The 14,457-nt window shown below is 33.4% G+C and overlaps 2 protein-coding genes across 2 annotated transcripts; both read right to left on the bottom strand.

Moving 5' to 3' along the window:
* Window positions 1–1,628: 1,628 nt before the first annotated feature.
* LOC124837015 (zinc finger CCCH domain-containing protein 17-like) lies at window positions 1,629–4,492 on the bottom strand. Its single transcript, XM_047312297.2, has 3 exons — window positions 4,279–4,492; window positions 3,894–4,004; window positions 1,629–3,428 (listed from the first exon to the last, which is right to left on the bottom strand). The coding sequence occupies exons 1-3, from the start codon at window positions 4,348–4,350 to the stop codon at window positions 2,055–2,057; spliced, it is 1,557 nt and encodes a 518-aa protein (XP_047168253.1). The 5' UTR covers window positions 4,351–4,492; the 3' UTR covers window positions 1,629–2,054.
* A 3,510-nt stretch (window positions 4,493–8,002) lies between these two features.
* LOC124837018 (FAD/NAD(P)-binding oxidoreductase) lies at window positions 8,003–13,460 on the bottom strand. Its single transcript, XM_047312301.2, has 13 exons — window positions 13,184–13,460; window positions 13,011–13,053; window positions 12,852–12,927; window positions 12,208–12,267; window positions 12,063–12,113; window positions 11,542–11,596; window positions 11,139–11,209; window positions 11,003–11,054; window positions 10,510–10,587; window positions 10,160–10,249; window positions 9,963–10,076; window positions 8,367–8,435; window positions 8,003–8,286 (listed from the first exon to the last, which is right to left on the bottom strand). Exons 1-13 carry the CDS (start codon window positions 13,337–13,339, stop codon window positions 8,230–8,232), a joined length of 972 nt encoding a protein of 323 aa, XP_047168257.1. The 5' UTR covers window positions 13,340–13,460; the 3' UTR covers window positions 8,003–8,229.
* Between the last annotated feature and the right edge of the window lie 997 nt (window positions 13,461–14,457).

Below are 14,457 nucleotides of genomic sequence, written 5' to 3'. Positions count from 1 at the left end.
AATAAGATCGTTCAGCCCTTTCTTACCGAGATTTTAATTGGGCCTCAGTTTCCACAGATTTCTTGTTCAACCTATGTTGACCCAACTTAATGATCCTTTACTGTCCACGTTTGGAAAAATGATGTTATTTTTTATTTTTTATGACAATATTTATTATAGTTTATATTTTTGTTCTCTTTTTAATATTTTCATTTATTGTAGAAATTATCGTGAGCATATTTGTGATAATACTTTGAATGGGGTTTGAAAGTGAATTGGTTGTCAACAATATTTGTGATATTACTTATCTGTATTGATTAAATGACGAGTACTGAAAGAGTCAAAAAGTGTCATTAGCATCATCATTGAGTTATTGGGTTTGCTTTGGCATATTCCAAGTGAGAGCTCTCCAAAACTCTCCAACGCTACAGGTCAATTTTCTTTTGCAGCCTTGTCAGAATATTCAGGGTTCCATGAATATTTACTTCTTTTGTGTAAACCAAATCCTAGCATTTATATATATAAAAAATAATAATAATCAAATAATTAATATTTTAGTATTTTTTAAAGAATACATATGTCAATTTTTTGTGAATCTAAAATCCATGAAAAAGTATAGGACTATATAAAAGGAAAGACCCATCCCTCGGGTGAACTTCAATCTCCAACAAATGAAATATCAAATCATTTTAAAAATAGAACCATTTTAGACTAATGTAAAATTATACATATAATCTATTCAAAAAAAATAATTTAACAGTGAATTTCAAAAAGTATTATCGATCAAAAGATATTGAATATTATAATATTTCATAAATTAGATCGACATAATTTAATGAATCCACATTGTATAGAATATTTTAATTAAAATAATTATAGACGGCGGATACGAGACAGTAATATATAAGACATATCCATGTAATTGCTTCCTGAACCCTACCAAAATTCTTCCAATACCCTGTCACTTCCCAATAAACAGTTCCGGAAATTGTTTTCTTTCGGGAAGGGGTTTTGACAGGGTGGAGGAAAAAATGTGATGGGTGTAGGAAGCAACCGCCTATATACATTCATTCTGAATTTTAAGTAAATCCATGACTGAAGTTTCATATCTATATGGACTTATTTTTCTCAAGGAGTGGTAGCAATATCCAATCCAGAAAACTTATGAAGTGTAGAAAGAAGTGTTAATTCAATACTATGCTCTTAGAGATTAAAAAGAAAGATTTTAGGGTTAGGTTATAGCACTTGAAACCATTAAAATGAATATTTATGACAGCTTTAAAAACAATGAGCTCGATTAAAATAAAATTACATGATGAAAGCCTCAAGTAAAACATGAGAATCTGTTAATAGTTCGGAAACCCAAGGAATAATTGATCCGTAATTTTTATTTTACTTTTTTATCTAACTTTGGACCTCCAACAGCATTGAACCACCCTCGTTATTAGGTGGTGAGAAAAATGTTTGAATTTCTGTGCAAGCTTAATATAATAAATAATTAGATTGTTTCAGTTGAAGCTGAAAAAAGAAAAGCATCAGTACGCCTACCAATCAAAATCATCAATCAATATAATTTATACAAATGTGTTAAAAAGGTTTCTTTTCTTACCCGAGCAACAATAATTGTCAAAATCCTGAATATCATCATATACTAAAAACACTCTCCAAGCAAGTCATGATCTAAGTAGCAGGTCTGTACAGGAAAAAAAGTAAGCCAAAATCACACGTAAAATTAATGTAAATCAGTAATATGCTCTCTAGGTTAAGATGTCCTGTCCAAATCAACATATTCAACTAAGATGTCCTGTCCAAATCAACATATTCAAACACTGGTTATCTAATATCTATCTTAGCCGCCTCAGGCCTCAAAAACCTTCCACTCACTCGAACGAAAATCTATACCATCTACCAATGGCAAAAACAGGGTCATTGTACCTAGCACGGTAAAGGATGCTAAGAAAACACGGCCAACAGCCAACTTTATCCTTTATCGTAGGTAAAAATATTAGTATCATCAATCATTAGTCATTTTAATCTCATAATTCAATTGTTGCATTTCTTGCAGCCACGTCCCACTAATCCATGGTCCTTTTGTCCTTCAGAATTTCACTCAGAGGTTTGGGATCCTGGAAATCAGTTGATGGGCGTTTCCAATGTAAACCTTCTTCAGCCTTCTTCTTCTCTTCTCTAATTTCTGCAAGAGTCTTAGGTCCTGAAAATGCAGTAGATTCCTCAACAAATCCCCTTTGTTTAAAAACCGGTTTCCTGGATATTTTAGATGACAGAAATGGTCGTTTCGCTGGCTTTTCTCTATAATGCTTCCTTGGTTTGTGTTGCTGGGAACGCCTGAATAACCTGTGCTTGTTAGCGATTGAAAGAGTTTCAACCTCTCCAATCGAATCTATAGCACTATATCCCAGTTGTGATGTCAATCTACTTGGCCGCTGCTCAATGCCAGGCCTCTGGTGCCTTTCCTGGTTTCGAATCATCAAAGAAGACGATTCTTGTCTTCTTAAGAAACCTGCAATGGGAGGCCCATTATTTTCTCTACGTCTCCTGAGATGGTCACGTAGATCTAAATTATTGTCATAGGCAGCCACCTCGGCTGACATCCGAATCCTTTTCCTGGAGAATATAGAATCTAAGAATATATCTCTGGAATAAGTACGAACTGTTCTGCCATTACCATGAGTAAGGTCACTATCAAAACATCTGTAACCATCATATGTTTCTTGTGGATACAGAATATCAGCTTCCGGGCACATAGTATCATACTCAACTGGATCCTTAAATTCGTACCCCAAGTACTGCTCATTCAGCTCTTGCTCATTCCTATCAAGCACTGGTAAATATTCAGAATCTTCCTCGTAACCCAAGTTCTCCAATTCATTGTGCACAAGAACGTCAAATCCAGGGGAATGAGGGGATGATTCCCACCGCTCCTCAGGCTCAATTTGACTATTTACTTGCTCTTCCGAACTCCGCTCAGTGCGTAAATGAGATACATTATGTACAAAGCCGTCATCTGGAAACGGAGAGTCTGACCTACTTACTGCAGCTTCTTTGTATTCAGAAGCAGATATCACTAGGGAATCGCCTTGCTGCTGAACATTTTTGGATAACTGTAACTTTTCCTTGGGCTGACGCTTAAAATCAGACAAATGCTTTGGAACAGTTAAAGATTGGTGAGTTGGCACTGACGCTACACCAGTTCCATTTCCTGATGATGTTTTATTTTCTAGATTGCGTGCATCGGTGCTTCCGTCATCATTCTTCACAGGTTTTACAGTAAAAATGCTATCATCAGACCCATGCAAAAAAGAGCATTTGTCACCTTTGTTGCAAAATCCATTGAAGAAAAAATAACACGGAACCATTGTCTTGTTTGCAGGCAATGAAATCTGTGCAGGTTCAGATGGCGCTGGCACTCCAGTGTGCCCATCCAGAGGCTGAGAAAAGGATAAAAATCAATCAGACAGTCATAAGAGGTTAAAACTGGCCTGAGTGATAGAGAATAGTTTTAAACAAGAAAAAATATAACAAAGTAGATATCAAATACATGGGGAGGGGGTGCGTGAAAGAGATAACAGTAACCAAATGGATATCAAATAATTTTTTTTCAATATTGCATGAGAGCAAAATGTAATATCGCCGGTATTTATAAGGGTTTAACAGAAACACATCCTTCATTCAGCATATATTTGAGAAATAACCTATACGTTTGTTTCAGAAACCGTAATAGAAAAAACAGCAAACAGAGATAAGCAGACTTGTATTCAACCACACACGTGCCAATGCTGTCCAAAATATCAGTGTTTCACTTAAGCAATAAATTGAAGAGAAAATGAGAAGTGAAAAATGCGAGCGAGCCTTCAATTCGTGACATAAAATAAATAATGATTAAAAAAACTCACAGGGTGTCTAAAAGCACACGTTGGATTCAGGCATTGGCCAGATACCCAGTACCAGCAATCCCTAGGGTTAAGCCTCGCAATCTCATTGTGCCGATACTCGCATTCAGCCCCCTGGGAAACAAAGAGAAAAATGCATAAAATCTAAAGATAATAAAACATCAGCAATTACCAAAAGTAAAGTCACGTAGACTCCAGAAAACCAAGCATTGTATAATCGAAGCACTGGAAAACGTGAAAAAGAACATAGTCGAAAAGGGTGAAATAAAACTAGGTTTCCGACAATCGAAGGAGACAAGAAACGGCATACGAAACGAGGAAATAGAATTGCGCAGAGGAGAAGAAAAAATGTGGCATTGAAAAAAAGTGAAAGGGAGAAAGAGAGAACCTTTTTGCAAGTGAGGGGAGAGGCCAAAAAATAAACGCAATCAGTGTTGCGTTTGAGCGAATCTTCGTCCATATTGGGAGAGTGAAAAGGGGTATTTGGAAGAGAAGAAGAAGAAGGAAATCACCACGTTCCAATTTTGCTCTCACATTACCGTTCAATGTTAATCAGTGGTGAATGGCATTAGCATCCCCGAAGAAACAACCATCCTCATTATTTCACTATTTCACTGTTTGTGGACAAAGACAAACAAACCACATATGCTTTAGTTGGACTTCCAACCTTTGGGCTCAAATTCGGCCCATCATCCTAAACGGACCATATATATAGGGAGCCTCTCCTTCAACCTCTAAACATTTCTTCCTGCACCCTCCAAGTTCCGAAAATGCCATGTGAGTAAATAAGATTGGTTAAGTGCACCGAACTTCCAACCACATTCTTTCCCTTTTATATCCTTTGCACCCCAAATTCCTTTGAATGCTTTGGTTGTTTTCTCGTGTGTGGTCCTACTTTCATTGTGCTTCCATTGTGCTTTCTCTAGTAGTCCATTCTGTCTCAAAGTTTCGTTCTTTGTTCCTTCTATGGTGGACCATTGTGTTTGCGATTGGTGGTGCTGGTCGTTTTGTTTGGGAGGTGCTGGTCGTTGCTATTTTGGTGGTGCTATCTCTCAGAGTTTCACTTCGTTCAACAAAAGCAGGTCGAAACCTATTCTTGAATATCTGCTGAAGATTCTAATGGATTTTAAAATATGTTGAACCGATAATCAAAATACTCTTCAACAGATTTTTCTTCTTATAAAAATGACAGAGGAGAATTGACAAATAATTTTACAATGAATAAAATATTTTCATCTCATGATGAGTTAATTCTGGTGAGAGAGATTGCACATCTTCTAGGGTTTGTTGTGGTTATTATAAGATCGAAAAAAAACTACCGGTAAATTGAGAAGGAAAACTTTTAGGTTGCTAAGATGTAAAAAAAGTGGAAAGTATAGAAAATAGAAGCTTGATATCCAACCTAATATATATGACACCCGAAAATGTGAGTGTCTTTTCAAGTTAAAGGACAAGTCATCTTCTAATGGCGACGAGTGGATATTGAAGGTCATGTGCTGATATCACAACTGGATTTGATATAAAGTTTAGTTGGTCACTCCATTGTTGGGAGGTTAAATCCCAGTGAACAATTATTACTTGTTGATATGACAAAAGTCACTTGCAAATATTTTATTGACTCTTAAAGAAAATAACAATCATAATGTCATAACAATCAAACAAATCTACAACACAAAGTATACATATAAACGATTATTGAGAGAATCGAGAACTAAAGTGCAACAATTGATGATGGCGTTGGATCGTGATAACTACATTCATTGGACTAGATGTGTCAAAAAAATTTAAGGTTGTAAGTGACATCTTTTGGACACATCCTGATGCAGACAAATTGTTGAACACATTTAATATTTTTTGTTGATAGATTCAACGTACAAAACAAACAAATATTGACTTCCCTTGGTTGAGATGGTTGGTGTGACGTCTACTAGATTGACCTTCTCAGCAGCATTTGCATTCTTATCAAGTGAACAACAAAATAATTTCACTTGGGATTTAGAAAGGCTAAAAGGTTTATTTTTGACATCTGAGAGCGGTCCACAAGTCATTGTCAGTGAGAAATACTTGGCTTTGATGAAAGTCATTGCCAATGTATCCCTTGAGTCATATAAGATGCTATGTTGCTTCCACATTCTGAAAAATATTAAAGCCAAATGCAAAATTTGTTGGGTACAAACAAAGTCTCACATAAGATAAAACAAGAGATAGATATGGGTTTATATATACATAAGATACCTTCATTGGTAAGAGACATTTTGGAGTAGTACTAAAACCAAACCGGTGAGAGTTTGGTCCAAAGCGGACAATATCTTAGCAGTATGGAGATTTATGTCGATCCTCCCTTCAAAATTTTTGTTGAAAATTTTATAACAATTTCATTTATTCATTAAAGGCTAATAGGAACCCGTGGATGATTATACGGTCATAATTATATTATCTTCCCATTTTGCAGTAAATCGCCTTTTGATATAAAACAACATCGATTAAAATTATTTTTTAATTTGTATAAGACACGTTCATGGATGTCATTTCGTGTAGGTAATATTATTTTGGGTTAAATATGTTTTTGGTCCCTTAACTTTCAGCGAAAATTGGAATTAGTCCCTCTTCAAAACTTTGGCCTAATTTAGTCCCCAAACTTTAGAAATTTGTGAATTTAGTCCTTTTAACTAAATTTTGTTAGGTTTATTTGATGTTTCAAGTGCGTTTCATGATAGCATTTGAGTTGTTTACACTGTTTGACACATTTTTACTTCAATGTTCACTGAGAAATGCGTTTGAAACATCAAAAAAAGTTAACAAAATTTGGTTAAAAGGACTAAATTCACACATTTTTAAAGTTTGGGGACTAAATTAGTCCAAAGTTTTGAAGAGGGACTAATTCCAATTTTCGTTAAAAGTTAAGGGACCAAAAACATATTTAACCCTATTATTTTTTTCTTTCATTTTAAAATTACTTGTCATCTAATTAACTCTACTAATATTAATAATACATGTTCACTTATAAGAAGGTTATTCTTTGTTTTTGGTTGATATCATATCCTCAATCCAATGTTATCATGAGATAAGTCGTGAGATAAAAACGTAGTTATTTTTTATATAAGATGAATGCAAACATTTGTACAAATCTACTCGCATTTATATAAACCTAAAGCATTATTAAATTAATTTATTGTTAAAAATAATTATAAAAATATATAATTTGTTAACTTAAAATATGAAATTATAAAAATTTGTGTAAACTAAAAAATGCATTTTTTAAAAGGAAAAGTTATTTATTAATATTATAGATATAAAAGTAAAATTTTTATAAACATAATGACATTAGGTGTTTATCCATGTAAAGAGTCACCTATTCAAATATATTATGGCGACTGTTTACATATTTTTTAAATATTTATAAATTATTTTGTTTTAAAAATATTAATTGAAAGAATAAAATAAAAAAAATAAAAAATATATATTTGTAGATAAAATAAATTTTAGTCATTAAAATAAAAAATATTATAAATAATATTCTGTAAATAACATTTTTATTATAATTAATTATTTAAATTAGAAACAGTTACTAAAATTATAAAAGACTAAATAATTTTTTTTATAATAAGTAATTTAAATGAAAAAAAAGTAGTTGCTAGCCTGATAAAACTAAAAAACAGTTTTTTTTATTATGAATAATGATTTAAATTTAAAAAATAATAATTAAGAAGATAAAATTAAAAAAACAAAATGAGAATACCAAAGACGTATATTCTCTTTTTATATAATTAACAATAGTTACTAAAATGATTAAAAAAATAGTAATTTTCTTATAATGAATAATTATTTAATTCAAAAAGTTAATTACAAACTTGATAAAACTGACAGATAATTTTTTTATGAATAATTATGTAAATTGAAAAAATAATAATTAAAATGGTAAAATTGAAAAAACAAATAAGAACAAGAAGTATATCTATAATTATAGATATAGTTATAGATTATGTAATTTTATATTAAAAAAAAATTCTAAAACTGCAGCATATCTCATAACGGTTCTTTAAGAAAATGTTGAAATTCTAAAACTGCAGCATACCTTAGAGGGTTCTTTAAGAAAATGTTGGAAAGTAGAGTTCGAGAGATGCCCTTTATTGACATCCATGCTAAATAACCGCATGATTAAGTGTCAACAAAATTTTGAAAATACATAACAATCAACCATTTTCAGTGCTCTGTAATTCTATATTTATTTCGTGTTCGAATTTTCAACCGCAGCCAACGGTTATTCTTCAGAAAACCATTTCAGTAACGAATTCTGCAGTGACAAGAATGCTAGTATCAGGCGAGAAACCTAAATTTCTCAGAATTTGTAAACCATTTGTTCAGTGTATCCAGCCTCTTTCAGGATGCCAGAAACCTGCAGCAAATCAACAATAAAATACAGAGCATCATTCCAGGGGTCCATAAAATCAGACACATCACAAAATAATTTCATACCTCTCCTTGTGTCCAGTCCTTGGCCTTTTCTCCAGATATTTGTTTCATCATCCCAGGAGGTCCACATACCTGAAACGCAGGTGATAATGGTACGGAATTAACTGGAGAAACGTTCGAAATAATAATCAAACTGCTAAACATTCACCCTAATCCATCTATAAACCTTACTGGAAAAAACTGAAACATGAATATTAACATTTACGAGGCGATAGTTTTGACATAAGGCTTTCTGACACAGATCAAGACTATTTGCAGATTGCGCTAACCTTCAGAAGTTTAATTGTCCATTCGTTTTAAAATTGAATAGAATTGATTCTGAATTGAGATTTGTGAGCAGATTAATATCAGCTACAAATTTTACATTGGAATGAGTGCACGATATGGGAAGTTGATTTCAATTTAAAAATAATGGTCTAGTGCAACAATTTTGACTGGAAGGGGCTGTAAATACATTCAAGTTTCAACTACATAGCATGAATTTTTTTCTGACATGCATACTTTGTTTTTTTTATTTCTCAAGATAGCACACTGTAGTTAATATTTACCTGGATAGCATTGTTTCTGGACATGTCAGAATTCAATTTCCGGGTAACCTAATTCTGTCATTAATTTAACTGATCTATAGTTTGGAATTCGGATTCTGGGAAGTCGAGTTTTGAAATGAGTTTTCAAGATTTTGGCTGAGCTATTGGTTTCAGGGAAGCCGAGTTTTGACTTTAAAAATCCCGAAAAACTCAAGTCAAAATTCGGCTGTCCGAAAAATTAAATCAGAACTCGGCTGTCTGGAAACCAAAGTCTGAGATACATGTCGGCTAAAATCATGAAAAACCATTTCAGAACTCAACTTCCCGAAATCTGAATTCCGAACTACACCTCGGTTAAATTCATAAAAATTCAAGTTACCTACGAACCGAATTCTGACCTGTCAAAAAACCATGCTAATGTAAATATTAATTTGAGTGTGCTACCTTGAGAAATAAAAAAGCAAAGTATACTATGTCAGAAAAAATTTCTACATAGCATTGACCAATCGCTCAAAAGCCATGAGCCGAGTAGCACCTGATCCTAACAGGAACTATTTGTTCCTGGGTCCAAATCCCTAAGGTTGCCCCCATTTTAGAGTACTCTCCTCATGACTTCCGGAGATGGACTTCTCCTTTGTCCACCTCACCCCTTAAAAAAATTATGAATGCAACATTTAATCCTGGGCATATTTCAGCTATCTGACATGAATAACTTTTCTACTAACAGTGGTATTAATTCGGACTACTCACCGCTGAAAACAATGACCAACACTGCCAGGGATCTTAAGCACACACCAAATGAGTATTTTCCTCTCAACATGATTTATTCCATACCCAAAGTGGTATTACCAAAATTTGAACTGTAAACCACTTAATTAAGAAACACAAGTAACTATCACTAGTGACAACCAATGCAGTATCTCACATGGCTAATTAATGCTCTCAGAAGAAAGAAAAAACATGTTATAATATTCCTAAAGGTTCAAATTAAAATTTTAAATAGATCATCAGTAGGACAACATTAAAAGAGTTCTGTTAATGCTATGTAGGTATTACTTGAAGCAAAACTCACCAGTATAAGAGTATCATCACTAGGAGCAGGTAAGCCTTTCACAACCATATCCTTTGATATGTAACCTGCACCTCCTCTCCAATTTTTTGTTGGATTATCAACAGTGTAGAATATCTGCAAATTTTCTCAGAGAAAAGAGTTTCCAATTAAAATATTTTGCAATTGGCTAATAATGTCATCTTTGCTAAAGATTTTACCTTTAAGTTTGGGTGGCTTGTTGCTAGAATGTCAAGCTTTTGTTTAAGCAGAATGTCATCTGGGGAGACATTAGCATAAAGTAATGATACCTGTACATGTAAAAGGCCAATAGAAGCTGTGATATTCTTATGCAGTTGTGTTTGTCAGAAATAAATAAATTAAAAAAACAAATTAATATGCATAATAAACAAAATGACAGTACATATATACCGATATGAATTAAGATGCCCAAAAATTTAAATAAGTAAAAAAATAACAGTCAATACGGTACTATTTGATAACAAAATTACGAGTATATAAAACAAACTATATATATTCAGGGAATGAAAAGCAAACGCTTACCACCTACCTGAGTTTTGTCATCAGGATTCTTCAAAATAGCTTCAATTACCTGAAGCATAGGAGTAATTCCTGAGCCTCCAGCAATCTGGGTCATACAATAAAAAAAGAAAAAGAGAGAGCTCAGGCAAGTATAGCAGGGAAAGCAAATAGAGATATTTATACAAACATATTTATACAAACTCAACGTATCACTCATGCCATTATATCTACATGAAATAAAGTGATTAAAAAAAGTTGTGTAGGCTTATATCACGAGTTCTGTGTAGGCATCCAAACAAACTTTTGAGAGAAGGAGTACCTAATTTCATGCTTTTCCATTTTGAAAGACAAGGTGACAAAATAGGCTTAATATGTTGAAAAGAATCTTTTATTTAGGAAGTATATACTTTTCAAGAGCCACACTCAGTAAACTCACAGTCCATCATAAGAATAAATTAAAATGATGATACCGAACACAATACCCCAGTATTGTCCATGGCTACAGGTGTGAATATGCTTACCATGCCAATATGCTTCTTCATATTAGGAGTATATCTGAGTTTTTCATTGGGCCTGAAAATAACAAGGGTTTCTTATATAAATTTTAAATATGGAAAGTATCCTTCTGATCTTAAATTGTTATTACAAATGACATACCCTTTCACTTCAACAACATCACCTGGTTTCAAGCTTGCAAAATGCTGGCTCATCTTCCCTTCAGGATACACCTGAAACAATTTGAAAAGTGGATCACCAAAGTGCTTCTTTAAAATGGTAGGCTAGGGGTCTGTTTGAACAAACTTCTCCATAAGCTCCTTATGGGAGAGAAAAATAAGAGGAAATTTTGAAATTAGTTTCTCCACGAGATCATTTGTAAAAGCTCTCTTGTATAACTATCTTAATTTTTTTAACTTCTGCAAAGTTAACTTCAACTTATGGAGAAGTTAATTCCTTTTTTCTCGTCTTATATCTCTCTCCTAGAAGCACTTGTCGAGAAGCTCTTCCAAGCATAGACTATCTAAAAGATGAGAAACGTAATGACTTCATAATGGTGACAAACCTTGATTAGCAAGTCAAAATATCCTTTCGATTCTGGATCTGAAATAGGAGTATACCTGAAGATTCAGAAACAAGCACCCTTTTACATTAACATCCATGAAAGGGACCCAAAAAAAGGTCACACAGGAAGGAGTAACATGATAAAGAAATAGTGAGAAGGCAAATTTAATCTTTTCATTTAATAACTAATGTATAGCTAAATGAATTTCTGAGGTCCAGAAAATAAGTGGAAAAGAATACACAACATATGAATGCTTTTCATATACATTTAAAACCAACAAGGTAGGGAGTTAAGACGACAACAAGCCCTCTGAAAATCTGTACTAAGTAATCACACTAAGGCCATCGTGGCAAACAGAAAAATAAGTTTATAGAAAAAGCATATGAAGACTACAATTTAAGAAACTGATAATAAATAATTGTGAATGTTTCAGACCGAAGATTGTCAGAAGGTTACATGATCAAGAGCCATAATAAAAAATGATCTGGAGATGAACTCATTGTCTGAACAGGAAAACTTACGGGCGTACAACAAATTTTGGTTTTCCTTCAGCATCTTGTCCCAATGGAGCCCTGCAGTTATACAGATGCTTTACACATAGTATTGGAACAAAGAAGAAACATGTGATAAGCAAAAACATATTAACTATTGAAAATCTAGCAAAACCTTGTAAGGATGCAAGAAGCAATATCCAGACCCAATTTCTGAGTGGGATCAAACGAAAACCTGGCACCAATCACAGGAGAAGAGACACAGTTATACCAATACAAGATAAAATTTGAAAATGCATTTGCACGCATGAATCTAAAATATTAATGAATATGTGCATCAACAATGAAACCATGCCTTGTATGGTTTGGCTTGAATATGTCAAAACAATTGAATTAAGTTCTTTAAATAGGAGCCTTATCACTTGAGAACTTACAGCTTATTTGATAAGCAGCCTCACAATGAAACTTACTGGATAACATAATTAGAGCTTAATTAAAGAAGGGCCACAAACCACTTTCATAAACTTAACCAAACCAAACGCAAGCTTGCATGTTAATACGACCAGATAAGCTTAACTAAGCTCCTAAGAATCTCTTCTAAACACCTGTCTTTTTCTCCAAATTTCCAGCTCGTTGCTTCAGTTGACATGCTTATTATGATACGCATTTCAAGTCTCTTAACCAGAATATTTTACAAAGTGAAAGTTAGACAAGCATTTTCTACAGATAACTGGGTGTGATAAGAAAAAAGGCTTCAGTATTGATAGATAGAAGCATGTCTTCTAGACACAGTTATTTACGATCCACGATTTGCCATACCTGAATAGCTGAGTATTGTGACTAACCCTGGCGGTGTCCTGCAACTTAAACTCGATCCATTTGTCCGGGTTGAGCGCTGAAAAAGAAAAGTACAGAATCTTGTTTATGAAGCATTAGAAGCGAAAGGCAATTCCAAATCAAATGCACACCCACACTCACCGGTATTTCTACTTTCCTCTTGTTCTGTTTGTTGCGAATGAACCTGCAAACAGTCACCGCAACCGCTTTATTATTCCGTTAGTGTTAGTGTTCATACGATAAAAGAATCGATCCAAAAATCAAGAATCATCTTTCTAAAAAGCCGATAATTAGGAATGGGAGAGAATAATTACGAAGCTGGGAGAGGAATGGTAGTAAAGGAAGGAGACTCCGCCGGAAATGGCGGCGATAGCAGCGAAGGGAAGGCGGAGATTGGAGTGAGAGGAGTTGGATTGGGCAGCGAACGGTATCGGAGTAGCTCTCGCAAACCTTCTCAAGAGAGCAGCCATTTGGGTTGTGTTTTAGGGACAGATTCCAGAAGCGCACAACGCAAGGCAAACACAGCAAAGGGATCAAGTGTTTCAACCCCTAACTCTAACTTTCACGCCTGCTTCTGTTTATTTCTATTGCAAATATTAAACGACCAGTCGTTGCCACTGCTTCATAAACCCTTCTTTTAAGATTTTAAATTGTCCTAATCAAACAACCTAAATTAAGATTACTTTCATCCTTAGCACACGATAATTTGTGAAGGAAATATAATGAGATAAACATTTTTTTTACAGTTTTATACTCTTCAAAAAAATAATGAATATATTAAAAACTAATTGGACTCTTATTGTAAAAAGCACTTCCGTTTACCATTTTCACATTATGTATCTAATTTCTTTACGAGAATATTGCTCGTCAAAATTCAAAGACTAATTTGTGGATGTGACAAATTTCAAGTTCAGCATTTTCTTTATAATTTTTTTTGCAAACGCCATATTAATTCTTAAATAGATGTAAAATGGATATCAAGATAAGCACATGAACTTTGAAATGAGTTTTTTTTTTTTTAAATTCCTTTAGTTATTTCTATGGATTTTTCTCAGTTCGATCCTCGTTTTATTATAATTTTTAATTTAATCATAAAAAATGTTAATTTGAGTCGATTGGACCATTGCGGTTAAATTTTGGGTTAAGTTTTTTATGAGGTGAGAGGTTCACGTGACAAGTTTTTTAAATGTGACATAATGAATTTATAGATGGCATTTCATAAAAAATAATGAATATATTATTTAGTTCAACATAAAACTAATTGGACTCTTAGTGTAAAAAGCACTTTCGTTTACAATTTTGACATTATGTATCTAATTTTTTACGAGAATATTGCTCGTAAAGATCCAAAGACTAATTTGTGGATGTGACAAATTTCAAGTTCAGCATTTTCTTCATAATTTTTTTTTTGGCAAATGCCATATTAATTCTTAAATATATCTAAAATGGATATCAACACATAATGTTTGTTGATAAGCACATGAACTTTGAAATGAGTTTGTTTAAATCCCTTTAGTTGTTCCTATTTTTGTGGATTTTTCTCCGATCCTCGTTTTATTAGAATCTCCAATTTAATCATAAAAAATGT

Source organism: Vigna umbellata, chromosome 1 (genome assembly GCF_029865625.1).
Source record: "Vigna umbellata cultivar VRB3 chromosome 1, Vumbellata_1.0, whole genome shotgun sequence".
Taxonomy (NCBI): Eukaryota; Viridiplantae; Streptophyta; class Magnoliopsida; order Fabales; family Fabaceae; genus Vigna; species Vigna umbellata.
Note: the sequence above shows the minus strand (reverse complement) of the source record. Positions and strands in the feature narration are given on the sequence as shown.